This window comes from Platalea leucorodia, assembly GCF_965183815.1.
Source record: "Platalea leucorodia genome assembly, chromosome: 8".
NCBI classification, from domain to species: domain Eukaryota; kingdom Metazoa; phylum Chordata; class Aves; order Pelecaniformes; family Threskiornithidae; genus Platalea; species Platalea leucorodia.
Window position 1 is genome coordinate 50542339 of NC_138830.1, and position 24422 is coordinate 50566760.

At 39.1% G+C, this 24422-nt stretch overlaps 1 protein-coding gene across 2 annotated transcripts in view; it reads left to right on the forward strand.

Annotated features, from left to right (window-relative positions):
- WWOX (WW domain containing oxidoreductase) overlaps positions 1–24422 on the forward strand; it is a gene marked incomplete at its 3' end in the record, with an annotated part of 535942 nt that overhangs the window by 118778 nt on the left and 392742 nt on the right. For both annotated transcript variants that reach the window (XM_082319966.1, XM_082319965.1), the window contains exons 7-8: positions 13109–13294; positions 17036–17300. In XM_082319966.1, coding sequence (XP_082176092.1) covers positions 13109–13294; positions 17036–17300 — 451 coding nt within the window. The remainder of the gene's footprint in view (positions 1–13108; positions 13295–17035; positions 17301–24422) is intronic.

A 24422-nucleotide genomic window follows, 5' to 3' on the forward strand; every position in this document is an offset into this window, starting at 1 on the left:
AATACATGATCTGTTTATAATAAAGTTCTGGGCTAAGATGGATTTGGCATTAGCTGATTTTTGTGCAGTTGGAAGAGGCAGACCAACCAATCTTTCATATTAGGCTTTTGGAACTAAAAAACACTGAATTGAATCTCCTCTTCATTGAGTGGGCACAATGTGAGGAATTATGGTTGGTATTAATCCACTTTATAGACAAAATGACTGCCCTCCTGTGATTGTATGCAACGTAGCATTTAAATTTAGTCAGCATCAGTGTTTGATAGTTCAGGGTCTGTAGGATTTGGTACTTGTGAGGAGCGTGGATTTGTGGATGTGATACTTTGGTACTTATTTCCCAGTTTAATCATCACATATTTGACTAAAACCCTCATACTTTAATTGAGGGACAGCACTAAAGTTTCAGTTCTAAAATTTCCAAAATAGCTACCTGTTGTCAATACTTACAATCATGTTATCATGGCATTTGCCTGATCCTCAGCATAAGAACACTGCCATGATCAAAAGAGTTAGCAGGCAGAAGTGAGCAGTAAAGTTACAGATGAAATTTTATGTGCATCTTTAGTTTTGAGTGGTGCATACTGCCACTTGGTTTGAATTAAAGTTATCTCCAGCCAAACAGTAAGACATCAATTTAATGTTCTCAATGTTCGAGGAAAAAAAAAGAAATTATCCTGAAAAATCTTGAATTACTTCAAAGATATAAAATAGTGTTTGCCAACAGCTACTACTTTGAAATCTCTGAATTGGTAGCAGCAATTCACAATTGTTCAGGACTTCCATATATAGCTTTTCACTGCAGTTACTTTCCTATACTTTAAAACAGGATTTTTTTTTGTGGTAAGAATTGGCATATGATAACAGTTTATTCACTTATGCTGTGTGTAGAAATATGGAAAAGACAGCAGTTATGAATTATGATTCTCCATTTGGAACTTTAGTCTCTTCTTATTTCCCTAACCAGACCCAAAATGGAGAGGGCCAGATTTTCAGCTGGCTTCCTTGACTGAGGCCTCAAACTCTATGAGTACATTCATTTTTCATGCTGCAAGCAGAAGCACTCTGAAACCTTGCGGGTGCAATTAAGATTTCAGAGCCTGCTGAAAATTCACTCCAGAATACTGTTTTTCTGCATTTTCATGCATTATAACTGACATATTGCATGCGTGTTAAGTTGTTTTTAGATTCCAATTTAACCACAATTAAATCATAGACATTGTATGATAAATTCTATTCATACATGTGTAAAAATGAGATCTGGTTAGCAAGTTGTTGCATAGATAACTTAAAAGATCCAGAAAAAACGAATATATGATTTAAACGAATTATTAGTGATGCCATTATGCCAATATGCTTAAGGATTCTGTAATAGATGTATCTCTGTCAGAGATGATCGTTGCCACTGTGTATCGTCTTTCAAAATTTGAACATATTTTCTAACACTGTACAAATCTGTTAACTCTTTGACATTTATAGAAATACTTTTTGTGCATTAAAACTAGTAACAGTTGAGCTATTATATTTGTCTTCTCAACTTAGAATACAGTTGGCATTCTGACAGTGCCACTGAGGCACAAACTTCTGGATGACATTGTACATTTTGAGATATCAAAAAATATCCACATTGAATTAAGTATTGAAACATGCATAGCTCAGAAGTTACTGTTGCAGACAGCCCGTATCTTAAATTTAAATAAGATCAAAGGCTGACTGCATTTGGAACATACATAATAATATTAGGGTGAATTTTTTTTTTTTTTTGTCTCTTTGTGGTGGTACTGTGCCTTATTAAAGCCTAGGGATTGGCTTTCTGCATAAATATTTTTTTTTTCTTCTTTCTTCTGTTTTTAAGCTCTCGTACACAATTACCCCATTGTGGTAGCATGTGTCAAGTCATGTGGATCCAAAACCTGTTTCCAGTATTTTTTAAATTAAAAATCTCTCAAGCTTAACCCCTCCCCCCTTTTACTGGAGGCAGAGATCATGACGTTTTCACCAGATCACCTTTCATTTCATCTGCTGTATTGTGGAAATATCTCCTACCTGAGAACATTTTTTTTTTTTTTAAAAGTAGAAGTCCATATTAAAATAAAGATAGGAATGACAGTTCACCATAACTTTACATATAGCTGCATCTGCAAAAAATATTAAGTGTTTGTACATATTACTAACAGAAAGATTTTGTTAGGTGTTTGTTACATAGTTTCATGACTATAACTGTGCTGTCTAAAATCTGCAAACTTGCCACTTGTCTTTGGACACTTTGCACTCTTTTCAGGGTAACCTAATGAAGAAACCTTGATAACCCTCCAGTGACTTTCTGCTTAGCACACTGGTTGTTCTGGTTCCCATTTTGAGCCATGTGTCTATGCCTAAATCTAAGCTGAGTCTAAGATGGCTCATAAAGTCTTGGGGCCCTGTCTTCCTAAAAAATTTCCACAAGATGCAGCAGCTGTGGAGGCTGTTTTGAGTATCTAAGGAAGTAAAATATGTATGATTTAATATGCCTGATTAAAATGTATTCTGTTGCAAATAAAACAAGGATTTTGCAGCATTATAGCTTAATGGGTTTTAAGAAGATCTGTGTGTTTAATTGATGTTGTCTTCTAAAAATTCTGAAATATAAGGCAAGAGTAGCTATTTAATTACATATACATTAAAATGTATTTAGTCTATTTAGTTAAAGGCTTTCTATGGGAGATAATTAAAACACATGAAGGCAGAGTCTTCTGGCACTTGGGCATGGAAGCCTTACTGCTGACATTAGACAGGCCATGCATATACCACATGTGTCTTAATCTTAGATTCCAAAAATTTGTGTTGTAGTCTGAAAAGGTTGTATTTCTTCATTAGCTGTTCCCAGGGCACCAAAAATCCCAGAGGATGTCAAAGTACATTAATTTTTATCACAACATGGAATCTTTCAGGTCTGAATGGCAGCACGCAGCTGCTAGGGGCTTTCTGAACTCTATTACAGCTCTATATATCTCTAGGCAAAACAGAGGAAGGAGTTGTCATTGGCAAGTGAAATGTTCAAAATGCATGAAGTGTTTTATTGTTTGAATGATCAGCCGTGGTCCTGAAAACATTTTCCAAAGAGTTAGCTGTTTTCAGTGGGAAATATCATGAATATGTAATAAAAGTAGTAATTGACCTTCCTTGTGAGTTGTAGCTTTCTTTTTCTAACAAGTGCTTACTGTGTACAAATGAAATTCGTATATTTAGAAGTATGTGCAGAAACAACAAATCATTCCATGATTTGCAAAAATGAATGTTCCTTTACAGCTGGCTTATGCTTATTTGTAACTCCTTCTGTATGTGTGTAAATAATGATTTGCTATTGGGATTTTGAAAAAGATGTATGTGTCCACTTTGAGGTAGCAAATGTCCTTAGGTGAGCGGCTGAGTGAAAATTACCGGATTCTGGATATTTTCGTTGTTGCTGTCTCCTAAGCATCAGGGAGATGTGAAACAAACCAAACCAAAACAAAATACCTTTGCAAGGCATGGCAAGGAATGGAACAAAGTGCTCCTCTTACTGTGCCAGGGCTTGAGAAAAGGAAGAGGAGGCAGAATGGAAATGCTGGAAGGTCGAATGGATACAGAAATTAAGTTGCAGAGCCCTATCCTATCCCTCTTCTACCCCAGCCTGGCCCCAGGACTTTCAAAATCCATATGTATGGAGGTATTTTGAGTCCCCAGGGATACAGAACTAGCAAAGACACAACACTTTGACAAAGGAAAACGTGGTTTCTTGGGTGGATTTTGGTTTGAAATGTGGTCCTGAAGAAGCATTTTGGTGAGGGAAGAGCAGCACTGACACCTGTTGTTAATATCAATACCCTGCGTATACTGTGTGCTGTCAGTCAGAGGAAATTTAGGGTTAGATTATAGCTATGCAAAAGGAAATTCAGAGCTGTGGATAATGGGCCCCCAAAAGGTGAGAGAGTCCCTGGTACGAACCTAACGGAAGGAAGAAACCCACCACATGCTTGTGAAATATAATTCTTCCTCCTTATCCATCCTGCCTTGTAGTTCGAAGTTAAAAAGCAAGTACAAATACTAACCTTGACCTTCATTTTTAAGCAATAATTTGTTATCAAAAGAAAGTGATTTACTGACGTAATGATACCGAATAAGAAAATGTAGATAAAAAGTTCCTAATTTCTCAGATTTCTAGTATCACATACCATACTTGCAGTGTATAAATTAGCCAAGTGTGGGAGACAGATCATGTTAAACCTCATCCCTGCTTTTCTTATTTTGTGTGTGGTCTCTGTGGAACGCATACTAGAGTGGAAGGAGAAATCCCAGCTTGGATCATTTTTGAGCAGTGCAGGTTTGGTGCTTTGGGCAGTGCAGGTTTTACTAAGGTCAGTTTGAGGGCAACATTACAAATGTTTAAAGTGTTAATGTTAAATGTTTAAATGTTTCATTATGTAATATTGGGTCTGAATTTCTCTTTAGAAGTTCAACTAAAATTTTCAAAATAGTTGAAATTCCTTCTGCACCCCATTAAGAAGAAAAGTAGGCCTCTCAAACTCTTCTGTACCCCTAGAGCTAAAATGACAGAATTTTTCTTCAAAGGAAGATAACTTATTAATTTCTAGAGGTGTAAGATGATGTGGGATTTTTTTGGTGGGTTTTTTCCCCCCCGTACGTGTAAGAAAAGCTAATAAAGGGAAAATCAGGACCTATGGATGTTTTCTGTTTAGTTCTAACTCTGTTGAGACCTCTGTTCCTTCTCCAAACTTTTGCGAAATTATATTCTGAAGATTTTCTAGAGGTAATGAATAATGATTGAGAGATGGTTGACCTATATGGCAGTATGCAGATGATATATTATGAAGACATAGGGGCATCTGCTCATAATAATTCCCATGTATTTGGTATGAAGGAAGAAGCAGAAGAGTTTCAGTCCCCTCCCATTAGTCTCTTGGAAGTGGGGCAGAAGTATTTGCTGATCAACAATGTCAAATCCTGCAAAGAAATCCAGTAGGATAAATTTCAGAGAATTTTCCATGCTTCTAGCAGGAGGTCATCCATCAGGGCTCTAAGTCCTGTGTTAGTGGCTTGCCTTAAAATGAAGCCTGTCTGACAAGGATCCACAATTCTGTCAGCTGACCGGTGGCAACAGAGGGTATTTTTGCTGAGTTTTCAGTCAATATTTTTAGAAAAAGGGAAGTTAGACATTAAGCAATTCATTGAGTTAAGCAGTGCTTTTGTTTGTTTGTTTGTTTTCACCGGACGAGTAAATATTTTTGGGTCAATGTTAGCTTATACATGGTTCTGAGATTTCCTGCTGCTGTCTGACTCCTAGTGATTTTCTTGATGCTCGGTTTCCCGTCAGTGCTGCTTGTAAAACGGAGAGGGATTTCTGGAGATGTTTTTTTAACTCACCCTTTTTCTGGAGAGCCATAAGCCTAGCCTGCGTGTTGGTTATCTCCTTTGTGAATACAGGCATTTCCTCACAGAAAGAAGTACCATTTTCTAACTTTGAGAGAAAGCAACATGGGTGTTCAGAGTTATGGGATGGAAAAGTTTGGTGGGCTGTGACTTTGCTTCTTTATGGAAGAGAAGTCACAACTGTCTGCCTTCTTTACTGGCCGTGACATAGGTCTACAGTTGCTTATGGGACTTTGGGGATATGGCGAGGCCTTTTCTGTTGAATTTCTGTGTAATTCCAAACAGTGTGAACTTTTCAAATCACTTGAGAAGTGCCCCAGATGGTGTGACATTCTGCTTCATGGGAAGATTTGAAAGTATTCCCTTTGCATAATTTCTGGTTAACTATTTCATTACATTTGAAATGGGAGAACACCAAAGCCAAGAACTTTGTTGACATTTTGGTGGTGTTTGTTTAACCTCCTAGTGCACAGGCTATGTTTGTTGAAAAATATTATTCTTACCTTTGCAAATCATCAGTAATTAATTCCCTTGGAAATATCTACTGCTGCACACAGCCAGCTTGGGAGGCTGCTGACAGATCATAGTTTTACATCAGGTGCTAACAAATTGATTATTAAATTTCATAACTAACTGATTTATAGCAACAACTTAATTTCTGTATCTCTCTAATGTATTCACTTACCGTGTTTTCAAATAGTGCAGAGCAGCTGGATTGCTTTGTTGCTTCTAATGGTGAATTGAACACAACATATAAGATCTGAATGACTTGCCCAGTGCAAGGGTTAGTGATATATCACAGACTTGTGAAGGGCACAAGGTATTTGATGGTTTTCAGCTGAGATATTCACAATTAAGAATGTCCTTGTTAATTGTACATGCTTTTTAACTTCCACTGAATTGTAGCTACACTTACCAGCATGGTGAGAGTTTTCTAGAATTGCTGTATAGCTTGCAGTAAAAGCAGTGTATTCTCAAGTCTCAGTCATGCTGTGAAGGATAAGAAACAGGGACTACATGCTATGATGGAGCAGCTTATGTTCAAGTCCCAGTGCGTGCTTAAATTGTAATGGTAGACCACGTTAGCTCACTTGGTGTGATGTAAGTCACTGACTGAAGACATTTTAAGGAGACATAGGGGTAAATTTTCAAAACACTCTGCAAGGTTTTAACTCTACAGTGTTTCCAGAAATATCAAATAGGCGTCATGGTTAGAGGGAGCAGCTTGGTAATGTTGATACCAGGAGTAAACATTAAAGAAAATTCTCCTTTGCTGCTGACATTTTTTGTTGGCCTTTGATGTAGAAATACAAACTATTTTAAACCGAGAGGGGATTTTTTCCCTTGGGCTCAGGAGGAAGCCTAATATAGATTACAGGAATGTTTTTAATGAACTTGTGAAATCAAGGTCATAGTTCTGCAATCACTTAAAAATACTCCTGTCATAAAGCAAAGATGTAGTGCCAGATGTGTGGTGTGAATTGTCATGTATCTTAAAAATTTTGTTCCTGCATAATGATACATTCAGTGATATAGAGCTCTGCACCGCTGAGATTAGAATCTGTCATCTGTGGCTGAAATTCATAACTATATGGTGGCTGTTGCATAGGTAATCTCATTCATTTCCTGGTGTGTAAATGTCCAGGTCGCAGAAACTTAGGTGACAATTTTCAGTAATTGGACCTTTGTTAGCAGTCTGGCAAGAGACACTGATAGCTTAATGGACATGGATCCAAATCCAAGAGGTGGTTCTTGCTGAGCTGAAATGAAGCACAACAGCAGTATCTATTGACATGACCCTTTCGGTTTCTTTTCTGTGGTGTTTTCTAGACAAATCAGTTTTTAACCATTTAGAACTGCTAACACTAATTAAAAATAAAGGAATTCTAAAAGGGAATCTGATATTACCTTTTCAGCATGATATTAAAGTGTCTCTGTATTTATCTTTATATTTCTTCACAGATTTTTCTAGTAGAATATTGTAAATACTTTTAACTTTACGGTCTCTTTAATTTTAATTGCTTTTACTTTAAAAAATTAGAACAAAATGTTGTTTGAAAAATACAAATTTCATGAAAAGGACTGAAGCATAATTTTATTTCTTTTAGAAAACCCGATTAAATGCCCTGACAATTTAAAAGTGACTACATTTTATAGTTTTATAATTCTAGAATCATCTTTTTAATTAATTGAGCTGACAGATTTAGGTATAGAGTGCATATTTTGCCTCTGGTAGTTATTGTGTAATTAGTATTAATGAAAGATAATACAATTTGGATAGGTGGAATATAGTTTTGGTTCATCTGTGAGTCCTTTCTGTCTTACTGTGGTCTGTTACTTCATAGTACATATGAAAATTATCAAATAGAATTACGATCTTTTTAAAAAGTGCTATAAGAGCATTTGCAGGGAATGGTGATGGTATTTTTCATCTTACTGCTGTACTCACGTGCCTCAGTTCTCATAGAGGAGGCTCTTATACCAAAAATTGCATCCATGTTGAAGAAACTTGTTCCTTTTTCCTGGCAGATTTACAAATCTGTAAATTAATCCTTGCTAGGGCTTTTCAGAAACTTTCAAAAGAGATGATGAATCATCCCAGGTTTCCACACATGCACTCTCAATCTTCATGAGGCTTTGTTTTCCTCTTGGCAGATGTATCTCGAACAGGCAAAATGAACTCGTGTTTAAAAGATTTTGATAAAATATGCCTCAAAAGGTCGGATACCTTTTAAAAAATATGAGCCTGCATATCTTAGTAAATAGCCTGCTTGCACTGTGTTGAGTGAGGCTGCAAAGATGAAAAAAAGAACTGCCTTTTTTGCAGGTTGAACAGAAAGAGAGAACCTCACCTTTAAAAGGATAGTCCCTCTTTGTCTTCTTCTGCGGGTGTAGTATGTACGTGAAGATATTATGCTTATAAGTGTCACTGACCAAAAGGCAAATCAGAAATTCAGCACTTCAGAAAATGAGCTTCCCAAAGTACACAGATGTTTCATACTGCTTCTGAAGCTTTTTGTTAAAATTTTCCAAGTTGGCACAGGTACAGATATTAGATTGTTAACTTCTTCTTAAAGCAGACTACATCGGTAACTTCCCAGCGGGCTTGAAGTTGAAATTTATTTTAATAAGGAAATACAGCCTACTGTTTACATCGATGCTTATGCAGCTCTTTCAGTATTTAGCGAAGGTGCATTTGATTCCTCCAGAAATGTTTTTTTGAAAACCGGGCTATCAAAATCAGGGGTTTTCAAACATGCCTGAAGGAATCTAGTTACTTAGGTTTGTTTGACAACCTGGGGCTTCATGTTTCACATTCTTTTCCAGAATTCCTTTTGCAGACGTTCAGAGTTGCAGTATATGTGTCCTTCAACCACACAGAAAAATGATCTGACTCTGTCACCTTTTGTGTGTAGGGCTGTGAGGAAGTACTTGAAAAGAACAGAGGGCAAGCAGCTATTTTTCCTAGTTGTGGTTCATTTATTATCTTCAGAAATAGAGTTTATGTTAGGTAGTTGATTTTGTGTCATGGGATTTGGCCAATTGCATTAAAGACATAATAGGCTGGAATGGACTAAACAAACAAATGTGACGGATCTTAATATTGTGGTGTTAGGGCGTCACAGGTATTAGTGCCCGGTTAGTGCAGGAATGAAAGGTATTTGTCTGACAGTCATTATTTTGTGCGATCTTTCCTATTTAATTATATCAGGGCCAGGGATGCCAGATGCAGACTCTCAAGTCTGAGGTTTTCAGCTCAGGTACGCTTGCTGAGGTCTGCTGCGTCAGACTCTGACTCAAGGACAAGAATACGCTATCGGTGCCAAGGTTTCCTTAGAGATGAAACAATCTAGCAAATGTAGATCCATCTGAGGTCCGAGAACCACAGTCTTTGCTGTGTTTCATAAGGATTTGAAAAAAGACAAGAAAGAACAGAAAGGGTGTTTGTCCTTGATCTTGCTGTGGAGGTTGGGAAGGCTGCAAGGTGTGTAGCATCCTGAGATTACAGTGGAGACGTCAAGGAATTTGAAGTTTTCTGGACCTGATTTTTGAATGAGAGAGGTATGTGACAGCCTAGGTTCTTTTCTAGCTTAGTTTGGTAGAATCTTACCTTTTGCAAAGCAAATTAGGAACGCTTCATTTCAAGTTCCTTCATCGTGGCATTTCTGTTTAACCTGGGTTAGCTGAGTGCAGTGAGGAAGGAATCTGCCTCAAGGATCTCATATGTATTGTATGCAGTTTTTCCACCAAAGATTACAGCTTCTGGAGGATGTTTTTATTTTCCAACTCAGTCTTTATTATCTTTTATTTTTTAACAGCATACGTCACAAGCTGCAGAAGTATAAAACGTGGGCATATGCCTTGTTGCATTGTGGCTTTATTTCTTAATCACTTTTCCCCTACCACTTGTCCAGATGTCATGAATAGATGTGTACCCCACATAAGAAAGTGATAGGAGTTGCTCCTCCCCTAGGAAAAGTTTCTTTTCTAAATTCTCCAGAAGGAGACTGTTTCCTGATTAGCAATTGGGAGAACAGTGATAGTGTTGAGGTATTTCTGGTGACCTGCCCATGCATGTCAGCCATCCATCCGCTGATCACTATTGTTGTGAACGTTCAGGACATATGGAGTTTGCTATGATGATCTTGCTCTGGTAGGCATCTTGAGATGACACATTGTGGTGGGCTAATTTATTAGAGTAGAATTGGATAGTGAGAAACAAAAACTGGCACCCCGTTGGACCTGTTGTTTACAAACAGAGAAGGACTTGTGGGTGATGTGATGGCTGGAGGCCATCTTAGGCATAGCGATCACGAAATGATAGTTTTCGATTCACAGAGAAGTTAGGAGGGGGGGTCAGCAGAACTGCTGCCTTGGACTTCCGGAGGGCAGACTTTGGCCTGTTTAGGAGCCTCATTGACAGAGTCCTTTGGGAGGCAGTCCTGAAGGGCTAAGGAGTCCAGGAAGGCTGGACATTCTTCAAGAAGGAAATCTTAAAGGTGCAGGAACAGGCCGTCCCCATGTGCTGAAAGATGAGCTGGCTGGGAAGAAGACCGGCCTCGATGAACAGAGTGTTTAGGCTGGAACTCAGGAAAAAAAGGAGAGTTTAAGACCTTTGGAAGAAGGGGCAGGCAACTCAAGAGGACTACAAGGATGTTGTGAGATTACGCGGGGAGAAAATTAGAAGGGCCAAAGCCCAACTAGAACTTAATCTGGCTACTGCTGTAAAAAACAATAAAAAATGTTTCTACAAATACATTAGCAACAAAAGGAGGGCTAAGGAGAATCTCCATCCTTTATTGGATGCGGGATGCATAGTGACAAAGGATGAGGAAAAGGCTGAGGTACTTAATGCCTTCTTTGCCTCAGTCTTTAATAGTCAGACCAGTTGTTCTCAGGGTAGCCAGCCCCCTGAGCTGGAAGACAGGGACAGGGAGCAGAATGAAGCCCCCATAATCCAAGGGGAAATGGTTAGTGAGCTGTTACACCACTTAGACACACACAAGTCTCTGGGGCTAGAGGGGATCCACCCAAGGGTACTGAGGGAGCTGGCGGAGGTGCTCACCAAGCCACTTTCCATCATCTCTCAGCAGTCCTGGCTAACCAGGGAGGTCCCAGTTGACTGGAGGTTAGCAAATGTGACGCCCATCTACAAGAAGGGCCGGAAGGAGGATCTGGGGAACTACAGGCCTGTCAGCCTGACCTCGGTGCCGGGGAAGGTTATGGAGCAGATCATCCTGAGTGCCATGACGTGGCACGTACAGGACAACCAGGAGATCAGGCCCCGTCAGCATGGGTTTATGAAAGGCAGGTCCTGCTTGACTAACCTGATCTCCTTCTGTGACAAGGTGACCTGCTTAGTGGATGAGGGAAAGGCTGTGGATGTTGTCTACCTGGACTTTAGTAAAGCCTTTGACACTGTTTCCCACAGCATTCTCCTGGAGAAGCTGGCTGCTCATGGCTAGGATGGGCGACTCTTCACTGGGTTAAAAACTGTCTGGATGGCTGGGCCCAAAGAGTTGTGGTGAATGCAGTTAAGTCCACCTGGCGGCCGGTCACAAGTGGTGTTCTCCAGGGCTCAGTACTGGGGCGGGTTCTGTTTAATATCTTTATCGATCTGGATGAGGGGATTGAATGCACCCTCAGTAAGTCTGCAGATGACACCAAGTTGGGCGGGAGTGTTGGTCTGCTGGAGAGTAGGAAAGCTCTACGGAGGGATCAGGCCAGGCTGGACCGATTGGCCAAGGTCAATTGTATGAGGTTCAACAAGGCTCAGTGCTGGGTCCTGCACTTCGGTCACAACAACCCCATGCAACGCTACAGGCTGGGGGAGGAGTGGCTGGAGAGCTGCCTGGCTGAAAAGGACCTGGGGGTGTTGGTTGACAGCGGCCTGAACATGAGCCAGCAGTGTGCCCAGGTGGCCAAGAGGGCCAATGGCATCCAGGCTTGTATCAGGAACAGTGTGGCCAGCAGGGCTAGGGCAGTGATCATCCCCCTGTACTGGGCACTGGTGAGGCCGCACCTCGAGTACTGTGTTCAGTTTTGGGCCCCTCACTACAAGAAGGACATCGAGGTGCTGGAGCGTGTCCAGAGAAGGGCAACGCAGCTGGTGAAGGGTCTGGAGCACAAGTCTGGTGAGGAGGGGCTGAGGGAGCTGGGGTTGTTTAGTCTGGAGAAGAGGAGGCTGAGGGGAGACCTCATTGCTCTCTACAGCTACCTGAAAGGAGGCTGTAGCGAGGTGGGGGTCGGTCTCTTCTCCCTAGTAACAAGCAATAGGACGAGAGGAAATTACCTCAATTTGCACCAGGGGAGGTTTGGGTTGGTTATTAGGAAAAACTTCTTCACTGAAAAGGGCTGTCAGGCACTGGAACAGGCTGCCCAGGGAAGTGGTTGAGTCTCCATCCCTGGAGGTATTTAAAAGGTGGGTAGATGTGGTGCTTAGGGACATGGTTGAGTGGTGAACTTGGCAGTTTTAGGTTAACGGTTGGACTTGATGATCTTAAAGGTCTTTTTCAACCTAAATGATTCTATGATTCTATAAAACCAAAAATTAAAATGTCACCTTCTTCTCCTTCCTGCCCCTGCCCTTTCCCCAGGCTCAACTTCACTCCTTCATCCCAACTCCTCTACCTCCCCCCACCCTGAGCGGCTCAGGAGGATGGGGAGTTGGGGTCAGTGCACAACAGCTCCTCTCTGCCGCTCCTTCCTCCTCACGCTTTTCCTCTGCCGCCGCACTGGGCCCTCTCCACAGGCTGCAGCCCTTCAGGATACACCTGCCCCAGGAGGCCTCTCCCTGGGCGGCAGGGAAAGCCCTGCTTCCATGCCTGGGGCACCTCCTCCCTCCTCTCACCGTGCTGTTCATGCTGCTGTTTTCCAATTTTTTTTTTTCCCCTCACCCCTCTCTGTTGTGTTGTGTTTTGCCCTTTCTTAAATATGCTTTCCCAGAGGTGCCACCTGCATCGCTGAGGGGCTCTGCTGTGCCCTGTGGTGGGGCCGCTGCAGAACCGGCTGGAACCGGCTGTGTCCAGCACAGGGCAGCTCCTTCTCACAGAAACCACCCCGCAACCGCGCCGCTGCCAAAGCCTTCGCACCTACACCCAAGACACACCTTGGCCCAGTTCACACAGGAATGTAATTGCATGTATTTCATTGAGATTTCTTTTTCCTGATTCGATTTTATTCAATACTTGTGATTATTCAGGCCTCTTCACATACTGATCTGCAATGCTGCCGTGTTTGGTGCTCCCTGGTGCTTGACGGAGGATGACCTGGAGTCCACCTTCCAGGTGAACCACTTGGGTCATTTCTATCTTGTCCAGCTTCTGGAAGACGTTCTACGCCGGTCGTCTCCTGCTAGGGTTGTGATGGTGTCCTCCGAATCACACAGGTTGGTGAACGTTACCTTTGATTTAGCTGAAATCTGCAATCCTTAGAGCATAAAACAGTTACGGCAGAACCGCAAAAGTTTTTGAAAATGAAAGGCCTTGCTCTAAAGCATTTACGTTTGAATAATCTTTTTAAAATACAATCATTACTAATGCCTGTGGATGTTACTGGATTTGGCTCTGTTGCTAGATAAAGTGTGTTCTAGTTTTATAACAGTATGTAGGTATTTTTTGATCATTCTTTGTATGAATGCAGATTTTTGCCGCATTTCAGACCACTCATTGATTTTGTGAGGAGATGGAATAATAATTGATTAAATCTGAATGGCATGACCTATATTGATTTGTCATTCAACAACTTCAACATCTTACCAAGAAGAATGTGCAGTTATTTTAGCAGGAGAAACAATGCAATTAAAAACTGCTAGATGAAATCCAATTGTTTTATAATGAGAAATTAGGGAATTCAATGCAGACGTTAGCTGTATAATAGTAAAATGGGAAGTAGTGTAGTTAATACATATTAGAAATCTGGCCATGCCTCTTTTGGTGAATTTTTTAATTAAAATGTTAGTTGCTCGCCTTCTCTACTGCCAGGAGAAGTAGAGTTGGCAAAAAAGACGTTGATGAGGTTTGCCTTATTTCAGACATACTTGTGGTGTTTGTATTAATAACTGAAAAGACGGATTTGATTTAAATAAAGTTCCTTGTGCAAAATGCATGCCCTAATTCTGAATTTTAGCAGGCACAAACCATTTACTGCCTTCTGATTTAGTTCAGGGACTGCAGGATTAGACCTGTAATGTCCAGCTTTTAAACACTGTTGATTTCTATTTCACTTTTGGTTGTGTGTAACAGCTCTAGCAAACCAAAAGGAAGAATGTGTGAGTGCTTTTTTGGGTTTGGTGTTTTTTTTTCCATCTTCATATTTCTGAAATGTTTTAGTGACCCAGAATGAAGCTTATTTTTTTAATCATGTTTCCATAAAATGTAACCCCGGGGACCTGGTAGAGAGAGACCAGCCAAGGGTCGGGCTGAAACCTTTATCACTTCCAAACACAGGGGCTTATGGTATAAATGACACACTGCAGATAGATTTACTTTTACCATTTTAAATTTATGATGGCTGAAATGAAAGGAAGCAATAGAAAATGCCAGTAATAATCCTCCCCGGTGTTAAAAGACATGAAATGTCTAGTAATTAGGTGGTAACAAAATCTGGACATCCTTATCTTTGCAAATCACACCAGGTTTGTGAAAGCAAGTAGCAGAGTCCTGTGAGGAGTGAGGGAGGCTACTGCAGGGCAGGCAAGATAGCTCTAGAAATAAATCTGCCAACTCCAATCACTTGCCAGATGTGGAGGGCACAACGGGATACGTATAAACGAGCTGTTATTTAATGGGAGATTATGTTGAATTGTCAGCTGCTTGTTCCCCTTTGTAAGTTTGTATCTCTAATAATATTTTAAATGGCATCTTTGTTTTTCACTGTATTAAGTGCTATGTGTAACTAGAGCTCACATCTCTGGACATCTTTATCTGTGTTTTCGAAAACATTTTTTAAAGTGCTCACTGCTAACTCAGTAAGATCAGCCAAGGTTTATAGAAGCCCATCAAAAAATAAGTAACAGTGTATGTTTGAATAAAATACTAAACACAACTAGTAAATTTCCCTTTTTCTAAGGAGTCCAATTCATGTATTATGGCATATTTTAACACTTAAACTGATCATTGTAAATAACTGTGCTTTTTCTCCCCAATCTGTTTAATGGCAAGAAGTTGATGTAAGGAGTTAGTTTAGACATTAGGTATTACTGGGTAGTAGTACTTTCTGACCTACTTGAGAACTCTGAGCCTTAAACTACGTTGTAAAACAGAAGTGTTGGTATCTAATTACTTCCATAAACCTTGGTTGGATCTTTTTGCTGGAGTCAAGACCCCCTGTTAGGGGAAAAATAAAGTCCCGTGTTTGCAGAAAATATTATACTAGACTGCTCCAAGGCAAAATATTTATTTGCCTCTCTGGTTCTTCTTTCATTTCTAGTTACTTCTCTGGATTCAGCACAAATAAATTCTGTTTAAATTAAGCTTTTGGGTATTTTAAGCACATCATATTAAAATCAGAATAATAAGTAGGTTGACTTTCCTTCTGTCTTTATTTCTGTGTTGTTAATTTGATTGTACAGCCCTTATCCTACTGAATTCAATGAGATTGCCAACATAAGTAAGATTAATTCACATAAGCACACTTGCAGGACTGGACTAAAATATGCCACTGTGTTTCCATTACACAGTAACATTACACATTACATTACACAGTAATAGTATACACAAAGTGTATACTATAGTATACACTTTTTGTGTATACTATACACAAAAACAGTATACACAAAGTATTTTATTTCTATATTATTTTTGGTATCAGAAATGATTACTTGAGGAATGATTATAGGAAATTCCTCCCAGAATAGTCCTGTTAATTTCAGAAATATATTTTCTCTAACTGAAAATTATGAAAGAGAAATTCTGTTGTTGAAACCGAAGGGCTAATTCTGCAAGATACAGAACATCCTGGATTCCTCTTGAGTTCAAATACTGTAGTTGGTTTTCTCTGAGTGTATTATAATTCTGCTCACAGAATGAATGTAGAAATTCCAGCTGATCTCTTCATTTCTGGGCATGAGATGCAAAATTAGTAAAGATATTTTAAAACATTTTTCTAGAGTGTACTATAATTATGTTTATCCCTGTTCTCCCCAGCTGATTCTGAGAACTCTGAGTATTAAAAAGAGCTTGCTAAATCCTTTTTATTTTTAGTAGCTGTTCTGAATGAAACATAGATCTGTAACTAAATGTTGTATTATTTTCTAATATTAAGATATACCAGTAAATTGATAAATCAAATTCTAAGAACTGGGGGGGAATGCTATATGGAAACTTCCTTTTCTTCATCTAAACGTCTTCAGAACATTCACTACTTTGTTATTAAAAAAAAAAAGGAAAGAAACAAACAGCTGGTGTTTAATGACTCTGTCAGACCCAATTAAAAAACATCAACTAGTTACTTTGATTTGTGTTCAGCCATGCCATGGGTATACTTAAAAACATTATACTCTGCCAGAACTCATTTTGGCTTTGTTTACATTTATCTTTTAAACATATAAGACTATTGATGGCAAGTTACCAAGGTTATAACCCCTTTATATTCATCAATTTTTAATCTAAAAAAGAGTTTTAAGAAGCAGTGAGACTCATCCATAGTTACTTGAACACTTAAATGAAAATATGCAGTATGTGAACACTGGATGAAATAATCAGGGGAAGGGAAGAAGGGGAAATGAAAGGATGCTGGTTTTCTCTGCTTCTAATGCAGAGTTATTTTATCCTACATTATTTCCTCCAAGTTGATTGTGCTTTCACGGACCTATGGCAAAATCTTTTTTTGGATTTAAAATAAAGTGATTCGTAAGTTACATACGATGCCTTTAAATCATGAAAACCTTTTTTGACTTGCTTTTATTTACCATTTGCTTTTGCTAATTATTCAATAATTTTACTGCCATGTTATATGGGACTATTGCTTGGGTCTCAGGCAATTTCCAGTAGATGCTTTAAACTGCTAAATAAGCTGTTGTTTTATGTTGGTTCTGGCCAAGTTCTACTCTGTTGTCTACATTTTATGTTGTTCTTAATGAGAGCGAAATTAACTCTGGGGTATCTAAGGCATATTTACTGTTTTTTAGATTTACAGAAATTAAAGACTCCTCTGGAAAACTTGATTTCAGCCTGCTTTCTCCATCTAAGAAGGAGTATTGGGCTATGTTGGCCTACAATCGTTCCAAGCTTTGCAATATACTGTTCTCCAATGAGCTGAACCGACGCCTTTCTCCCCATGGGGTGACGTCTAATTCAGTCCATCCTGGAAATATGATTTACTCCTCCATTCATCGTAACTGGTGGGTGTATACCCTGCTGTTTACCTTGGCTCGACCTTTCACCAAATCCATGGTAAGTGAATGACTTACAGTATTTTACACATCTTCATTTTTCAAATCAGGGGAGTAAAGTTATAAAAATCCAGATGTATGTATCTGCTTTGACCTATTACCTTTTATAACTACAACCCTGATTTTAATGACAAACATCGTGCCAAGATAGCGCTCTAGAAGAGGATTCTTCAACCATTTTAGATTAACTTTGTCAATCTTCAGTAAAGGTACCTTGGTAGATGGAGTGCATGACTTCCTTATCTGAATATATGATTTTCACTGTGATTAAGGTAGTTGTACATCTTAGGTGTGGGATAGTTTAGAGTTATTTCTGTGCTCAGTATATGAAAAATATCAAAAAAATTGCTTTGGTTTTTAAGTGGAATATGCTTGACTGCATTTTTTATGTAAACAGATGCCCTAGTTAGAAAAGATACTACAGATATTATTAATGGCTGAGGGAAAGTGCTTTCGGTGGTAAAAGCACCTTCATTCATGTTTAAAAAAAAAATCAACAACCCAAGAATTTTCTTCATTCTTACAAAGCACGGAAGGCAATGGGTGTTTTCCCTTTGTCTCCGTTGGACTTTGGACTGGACTGGGACCATGACACAATGAAAAGCTACGCAGTTCTTCCATAGCCAGCGTTGTGAGGCTTCATTGTATAAGAATTTGCAGCATCTCCAGCGCTTGGAGGGGTTACTCTTATCCCTTGAACCTCTGACCCAGGTTATTTATAGGGCATCCAAAGTCTTTTTTTAGGTAGAGGATGACTTTTACTTCATTGAGAACTGGCTTCCTTTAACCTTATTGACTGTTTCGCATCCCTTATTCACTGACAAAGAAGGGTATTCCCAAAAGGGGAGCAGGGAAAGGGAGTCTCCCTTGAATGTTTGCAGATACGAATCAGGGAAATGAAAAGATTACTACCCCTGCATTTCATACAATTTGTTCAAGCCCAAACCAGGCCCCTTTTACAGAAGGCTTCAAAACTGACAAGAGTGGTTGTGATGTAGCATAACTTATTGTCTCCCTGAGCTGGTGATACAGACCAAATTAATTGGTTTCATTTGAAAAAGAGCAGAGAAGGAATTGTTGAGGCAGAGGGATCCATCCGTAAGTAGCTTAATCTACCACATAACCTAGAGTAGCTGAGCAAATCAGTGGTGAAACTTGTCTGTATAGCTACAAAAAAAGTTTGCTTGTACATTTCATTATCATTGAGATAATGAACTTAATCTTAATTTATACTGGGTTAATGTTAAGTGGAAAATGCATCTTAAAGTGTTTAAAACTCTGCTTACATGCCCAAAAATGAACATCATCTTGAACAATACTGGTTCTTCAGTAAGACCGGTGGAGCAAAAATACAAACGCTGTAGTGTGGTGCAGTGAGAACGTGTCAGTCAGGAGGGTCTTCATGCCTCTGACCTCTGCCTGCAGTTTGCAGCCTGTACATAGGCAAAACCTATTTATGTCCATGGGATTGGTAAGTGGGCGTTCTGGCACCTTGTAACACATAATAATACCTTTAAATAGCATGTTTTTTGACCAGGACCTTTAAAGCCATGTCTCTGCTGTGTTAAGGGTAGTTTGTAAAACAAATTCTTAAAGTTCTCCTGAGAATGGATAAGTGGATGTTATCAATGTCTCATGAAAAGGATCCAGTCTGTGGAACTTCTGTGAATTGTTAGTTTCATTTGCTCTGGCATATTTTCACAAAGGAACCTTTTGTATTTGCTGCTCAGATAATCTCATCCTCTAAGGAACAAAATAAAACACCTAAGTTCATTTTGAATTCTTTAAAACAATTGATAGGGTTTTTTTATGGTATGTATTTATTTATGGGTGGTACATAAAAGAGAATAAAAAATAGAGTACAAAAAATATCAGCACTGAATAACAGTGCAGTCTAGTCCAAGCCCGATCACTTCACTGAGTTCTTCATGTTTGTATGTATTTCACTGAGGTTACTTGAATGTTATGATGGCAGGTGTGGGTTGAGTGTAAGCATCAGTTTTATAACTCATATTCTGATATGAATTTTTATGTTCCCCTGAACCTTACTGACGTTTAGGTTGCCAGTAAAACTAGAAAAGTGCCCCTTCCTGGCTATGGAAACAAGCTGAGCTGAAATTCTCAACATCATCACTCTAAGAGTTCTTCTGTTTTAAGATTTGTAGGGGGCAAATGATCTCCTGCTTCTCCTTTTTTTAGGGATTGTGCTGTAACCAACCTGGAAAAGACTTTGTTGAGGATCTTTTTGTGGGCTTCCTCTCAGGATTTCTGTGGCAGCTCATCCCAGAGTTTAGATTAGTGTTTTAGTCAGAATACTGGGCGTGTTTCTTAGAGCTTAAAGCTGCAGTCCCAAGGTTGTGAACTGTACATTGCTGTGTTTTTCAAGGATGTCTGCATTGCACAATGCAGCATGATGCAGCAGCATTTAAAGTAGTTGCAACTGACCTGGGTCCATAACTGGAATTGAGAGATCGGTGTCAAGGTTGTGTGGAGAGAGGTAAGGTTTATCAGTTCAGGCAAGGTGCCATACGGATACGCTTGCACCAGTTTTGATCTCCGAGGCAGTAGCTTTAACTGCTGCAGCATTGTGGTACCTGGAGAGCCTAATCCTTCTGGAGCCAATCGAAAGCTCTTTACTACGTTTTGAACTGTAGAGGGTCCTGGAGTCTATATAGATACGTGCATACACACACGCGCGCACGCGCGCACACACACACACTCTGCAGCTGCACGTACCTGATTGTAACGGGGACCTTTTCATAGTATTGTAGTAAAAGCTGTTAATAAAAAATAATTACATCTTTAGTTTGTATTTCACAAAGACAGACTTATCAGATGTTCTGAGAGTGGTAGATAGCTTGGAATAACACTCATAGTTTCAACTCTTTTGGAAACTTTGAAGTGGGATGCAGGAGAAAATTAGAAAATACATTTGTTTCCCTACTAGTTTTTTCCAGAACAATATAATTCTTATGTTCTATTCCAGCTGCAAGTTGCTACTGAGAAATTAGTCTTCATGCCTTTGTCTTAGTTGTCATCATTTTCTATCTATCATCATCTATTTAAAGTTTACTTACTAGAAATCATAACAGTTTGGTAATTATTTTGTTTTGTTTCCAACAATGAAGAAATATACATTGTGTATCTGAAATATATTTTTTTAATGTAGTTGTTCAGTTCTTGAATGTTGAATAGCTCCACTTTGGTTGATGAGGATGTAGTATTTTCTTCAGAAATGCATGTTATTGCATACTGTGAATTGTCATTTTGGGGAGAGGTCATGCAGCCTCTGGCGCATGGCACTTGGGATATTCAGCAAGACAAAATTTAGCTTAGGAAACACTGCTGGTAGCTGTTCAGTTTTAGCTGATTCCCTGAAGCACTGAGAATCAGTATTCTAATATCACATTCTTATTTACCTGTTTGCTGTTACTTACTGCGACTATGGTGACTTAATTTCAGTAATTAGGACACTTTATGAAGTCAGGCTATTTTAAGTTTCTGCTTAAAGAAAAGGCTTGCAGATCACTTAGAATCTGGTTTTCCTAAAAGAGCAAACATACTTAGATAGGGTTTGTTTGCGTTTCAAGTGTCAGGCTTTTAGAGGCATAATTTTAGTTGTTCTGTAAATGGTCATACCTTACTGCAAGGAGAAATGCAACTTCACATTTTCCAAACCTGTTTTATGAGTGACGACAGCATAAAAGTGATGGTATGTTTGTGCTGGTTATAGTGAACTCTTCTGTTGAATCACAGAGAGTTGTCTGGTCAGCTTTTGAAACATAACACAATATTTAAATCACTGATGGTTATAGGGATTCAGGAAGTACTTCCCTTAAGTAGAGCATTGGAAACTGAAAGACTATTCCTTTTTTCCTACCCACCTCTTTTCAAGTTCTAAAATCTACAAGGATTTGCGAAACAGAAATGGAGAACAAGTATTTTTTTTTGTAGAAAGCAATAGTTGCAAATAAATCACCATTTTATTATTGTAGTAACTGTAGCTCTACTAATGTTCAAAGGGCCTGTCTTTTACTTACCACTATATAGTTACTCAGTAAATTGGAGAAGCTTATAATATAATTAAATGTAAATTGAAACAAGTGGCCACTGTAAATAACAGACTGGAAGAGAAGCTCTGAAGGCAACTGCGTAGGCCACGCATATGCTTAGCTGGTTTGATCTAAGGCTTTAGGGTTTTGTTTCCTTGGGCTTTTTTATTACTCCCCCGCCCCGTGCTCTTTCTCTCACTTTTTCTCCCTCCCTCTCTTTTTCTTTCTCATCTTGGAAGTTGGCTCAAGAATAGTTTGACTAAGTTGTTTCTTTTGTTTTAAATTAATGCTAGTCATTCAGAACCCATCTAATTTGCTACTATTTACATACAAGATTAAAATTAAATAAATTTATTGTAAGTTTTGAGCTTAAACTGGGTATGTTATCTAGTGTCACCCTCAGGTGATTTTGTGAGTGTACAACGGCATATAAAATTAGAAGCAGAGTGCCATTATCACACACTTGTGATAGTCTTACATAGAACCAAATATTTTTGTTGGCAGGTAACAGAGCAGAAAGAATATCATGTGTTAGAGTAGCAAGAGCTTAACAGATGTTTCAGTGAACTGAATTTTCAAATCCTTTTGCATTAAGAAATGGCTCGGGTTTGTAGAAGTTCTGAGACTATTGGGTTACACTTCCTGTTGCAGTGCAAAGCCAGCCATTGTGCTAGAGTTTTAGCAGATGTGTTACCCCATTTAATGGTTGGGAATAAAACATTGGTTTTGTTGCTGAGATATAAATTAAAACTAGAAAAGCTCAAGCTGTCAACTTTAAACAGCCAATTAGCTGCAGTAAGGCCATTCTGCCCCTAATTTTTCACTGTGTAAGAGACTGATACTTGAACTGCTCTTTGATTTCTCCCTCCTACCCCAAAGATAGTAGCTTTTCAGAAATGGATTTTGTATTTAAATATTTGCTGTTGAGAATTATAAGGAATGTTTTTAAGGGCCCCAAAGTCTTCTGCATGTCCTGGTTTTACATAAAACAATGAATTCTTGCCATTCTGATACTATCCCAGGAGTGTTTTAGGCAGTTGGCAGATATTGCAGTGCTCATGTGGGCAGGAGGAAGTCCCTGTGCCTACAACTGCTTCACTGGTTTTACTTTTGCCATATGTTGGAAGTGTCTAAATTTAAATTTCATGTGATGATTTGCGCTCACACCTAACATCAACTCAGAAATGCTATTCTGGCAAGAAGTGAATCTGCATCTATAGGAGTGACTTGCTTCTACCTAATGATCACATCTGTTTGCTTTTGATAGAAGCCCAAAAGAGGCCCTGCAGTGTCATAATCTCTTCTCTTTCTCCCCTGTTCTTTGCTAAAGAAGCTGGAATAACCCTTAGAGCTGAGGATAGTATTCCCTCCTTAAGTAAACATTTTTTGCTGTCCAAAGATCTGTGTGGGCTGTGTTGAGTTGATGTTGGCTTCCAGTACTGAATTCGCAGTTGAGGCCAAATTCTGCCCTCAGCTGTGCATGTCCAAGTCCAAGAGCAGTCATGGGCAGGGTGGGTATGTGCGTGTTTCAGAGTAGAATTTGGCTTGTATTTCCTCCCTAAGACATTCCTGAAAATGCACTGGGGTTTCTTGAAAAGCAGCAGGCAGTTCTTTTTGAAAAGAGCCTCACAGTTTAGATTTGAACAAAATGGCAGTTGCTTTTCTCAAATTGGGTTTTGGGCAGTAAGTGAAAAAGGAACTGCAAGCGAAAGGAGACTATCTACTGGATATTAGCAGTTGTTGTAAAGAGCGTATAAATCACATATGCAATTCTCCTGTTATATGGATTAATGCCTAAAGTGTAAATGTTAAAGGAATGCTAAGGAACAGCTCTCTTTTTTAACACACAGGTTTGTGGACTGTACCTCTATTAACATGGAGGGACAGTTATTTTATTGAACCCTGATAGCATATGCTTCGTTGCAGAATACTGTTATTTAAAATTGACTGAATTAGGTAAAAGGAAAGAAGGCATATGTGGAGGAATATTTTGACTTGTTGTAATAGAATGGTAAAGAAGTGCCTCCAAAGTAGTTGTTAATCATTTTGGAAGGATGGTGCAAAAATTCTTCTATGCACTTAGAATTTCTGTGTCCTGTCTAGTAATAAAGTGTAATATAAGCTAGTTTATTATCAAACTTACATTTAACTGATACATATTTTAACTTCCTGCTAAAATAAATGTAGCATGAAATATGAGGGCAAATTAAATCCGTCCCCCATAACCTACACCACAGGAATGGAAAGTCTTTATGAAAACCTATCCATGTGCCAAACAGAACAGCTCAGGGTCTCAGTGTGCAGAGCGGTGCTCGGGGGGAGCCATGGCCATGGAATTTGCTGTGTCCAGCACATCCCCATAACTGTTTGTGGAGCAGCTCTGTTATGTCCTATAGTTTTGTGGAGGAAGTAAGGAATTTCTTCCTCTCGCCCTAGATCCTTGCAGAATTTCAGAATCCCCTGCCAAGTATGTGGGTTGCAAGGCAGGGAAACATTTGGTTCATAATGTTTTATATTACATGTAATTAAATTAGAATTTGAAATTAAAAAGCATATTTCCCTATTTTTCAGCCTGAAAAAGATTTCTTGGAATGTCTGCATACAGAATTGGAATTGCCCACAAATGCTAATCTTCTGTGCAACATCACATCCAGTCCTGTCTGCTACCTTATTTTCTCCTGCCTGAAATCTGAAAAAGATTGGCCTCATAGGTAGTTAACAGCACAGAACAGAATATCTCTTTCTGAAACTTGCAGAAAGTCAGTCTTGCATTCAGTTATTTCCATTTCTTGGTTCAGATTGTTACACCGTCTAGAAACAGACCTTCTTATTGAATAATGGGGCGGGGGGTATCGGATTTGTGGGCATAAGCTGCATTACAAATAAAATAATGAGTGCTTAACAAAAGGTTTTAAAAGTAAATCTTTTTTCTTTTTGCACTCTGGTACGATGCATCCATAATTTCTTTCTTGTCTGAAAGTCCCAGACTTTCCTCCACTGTACTTTTTTCCTGTGTTCTTTTTCAGTCCTCCAAAGAAGATTTCAAGTTCCTGGTTTTCCCTTATTCTTAT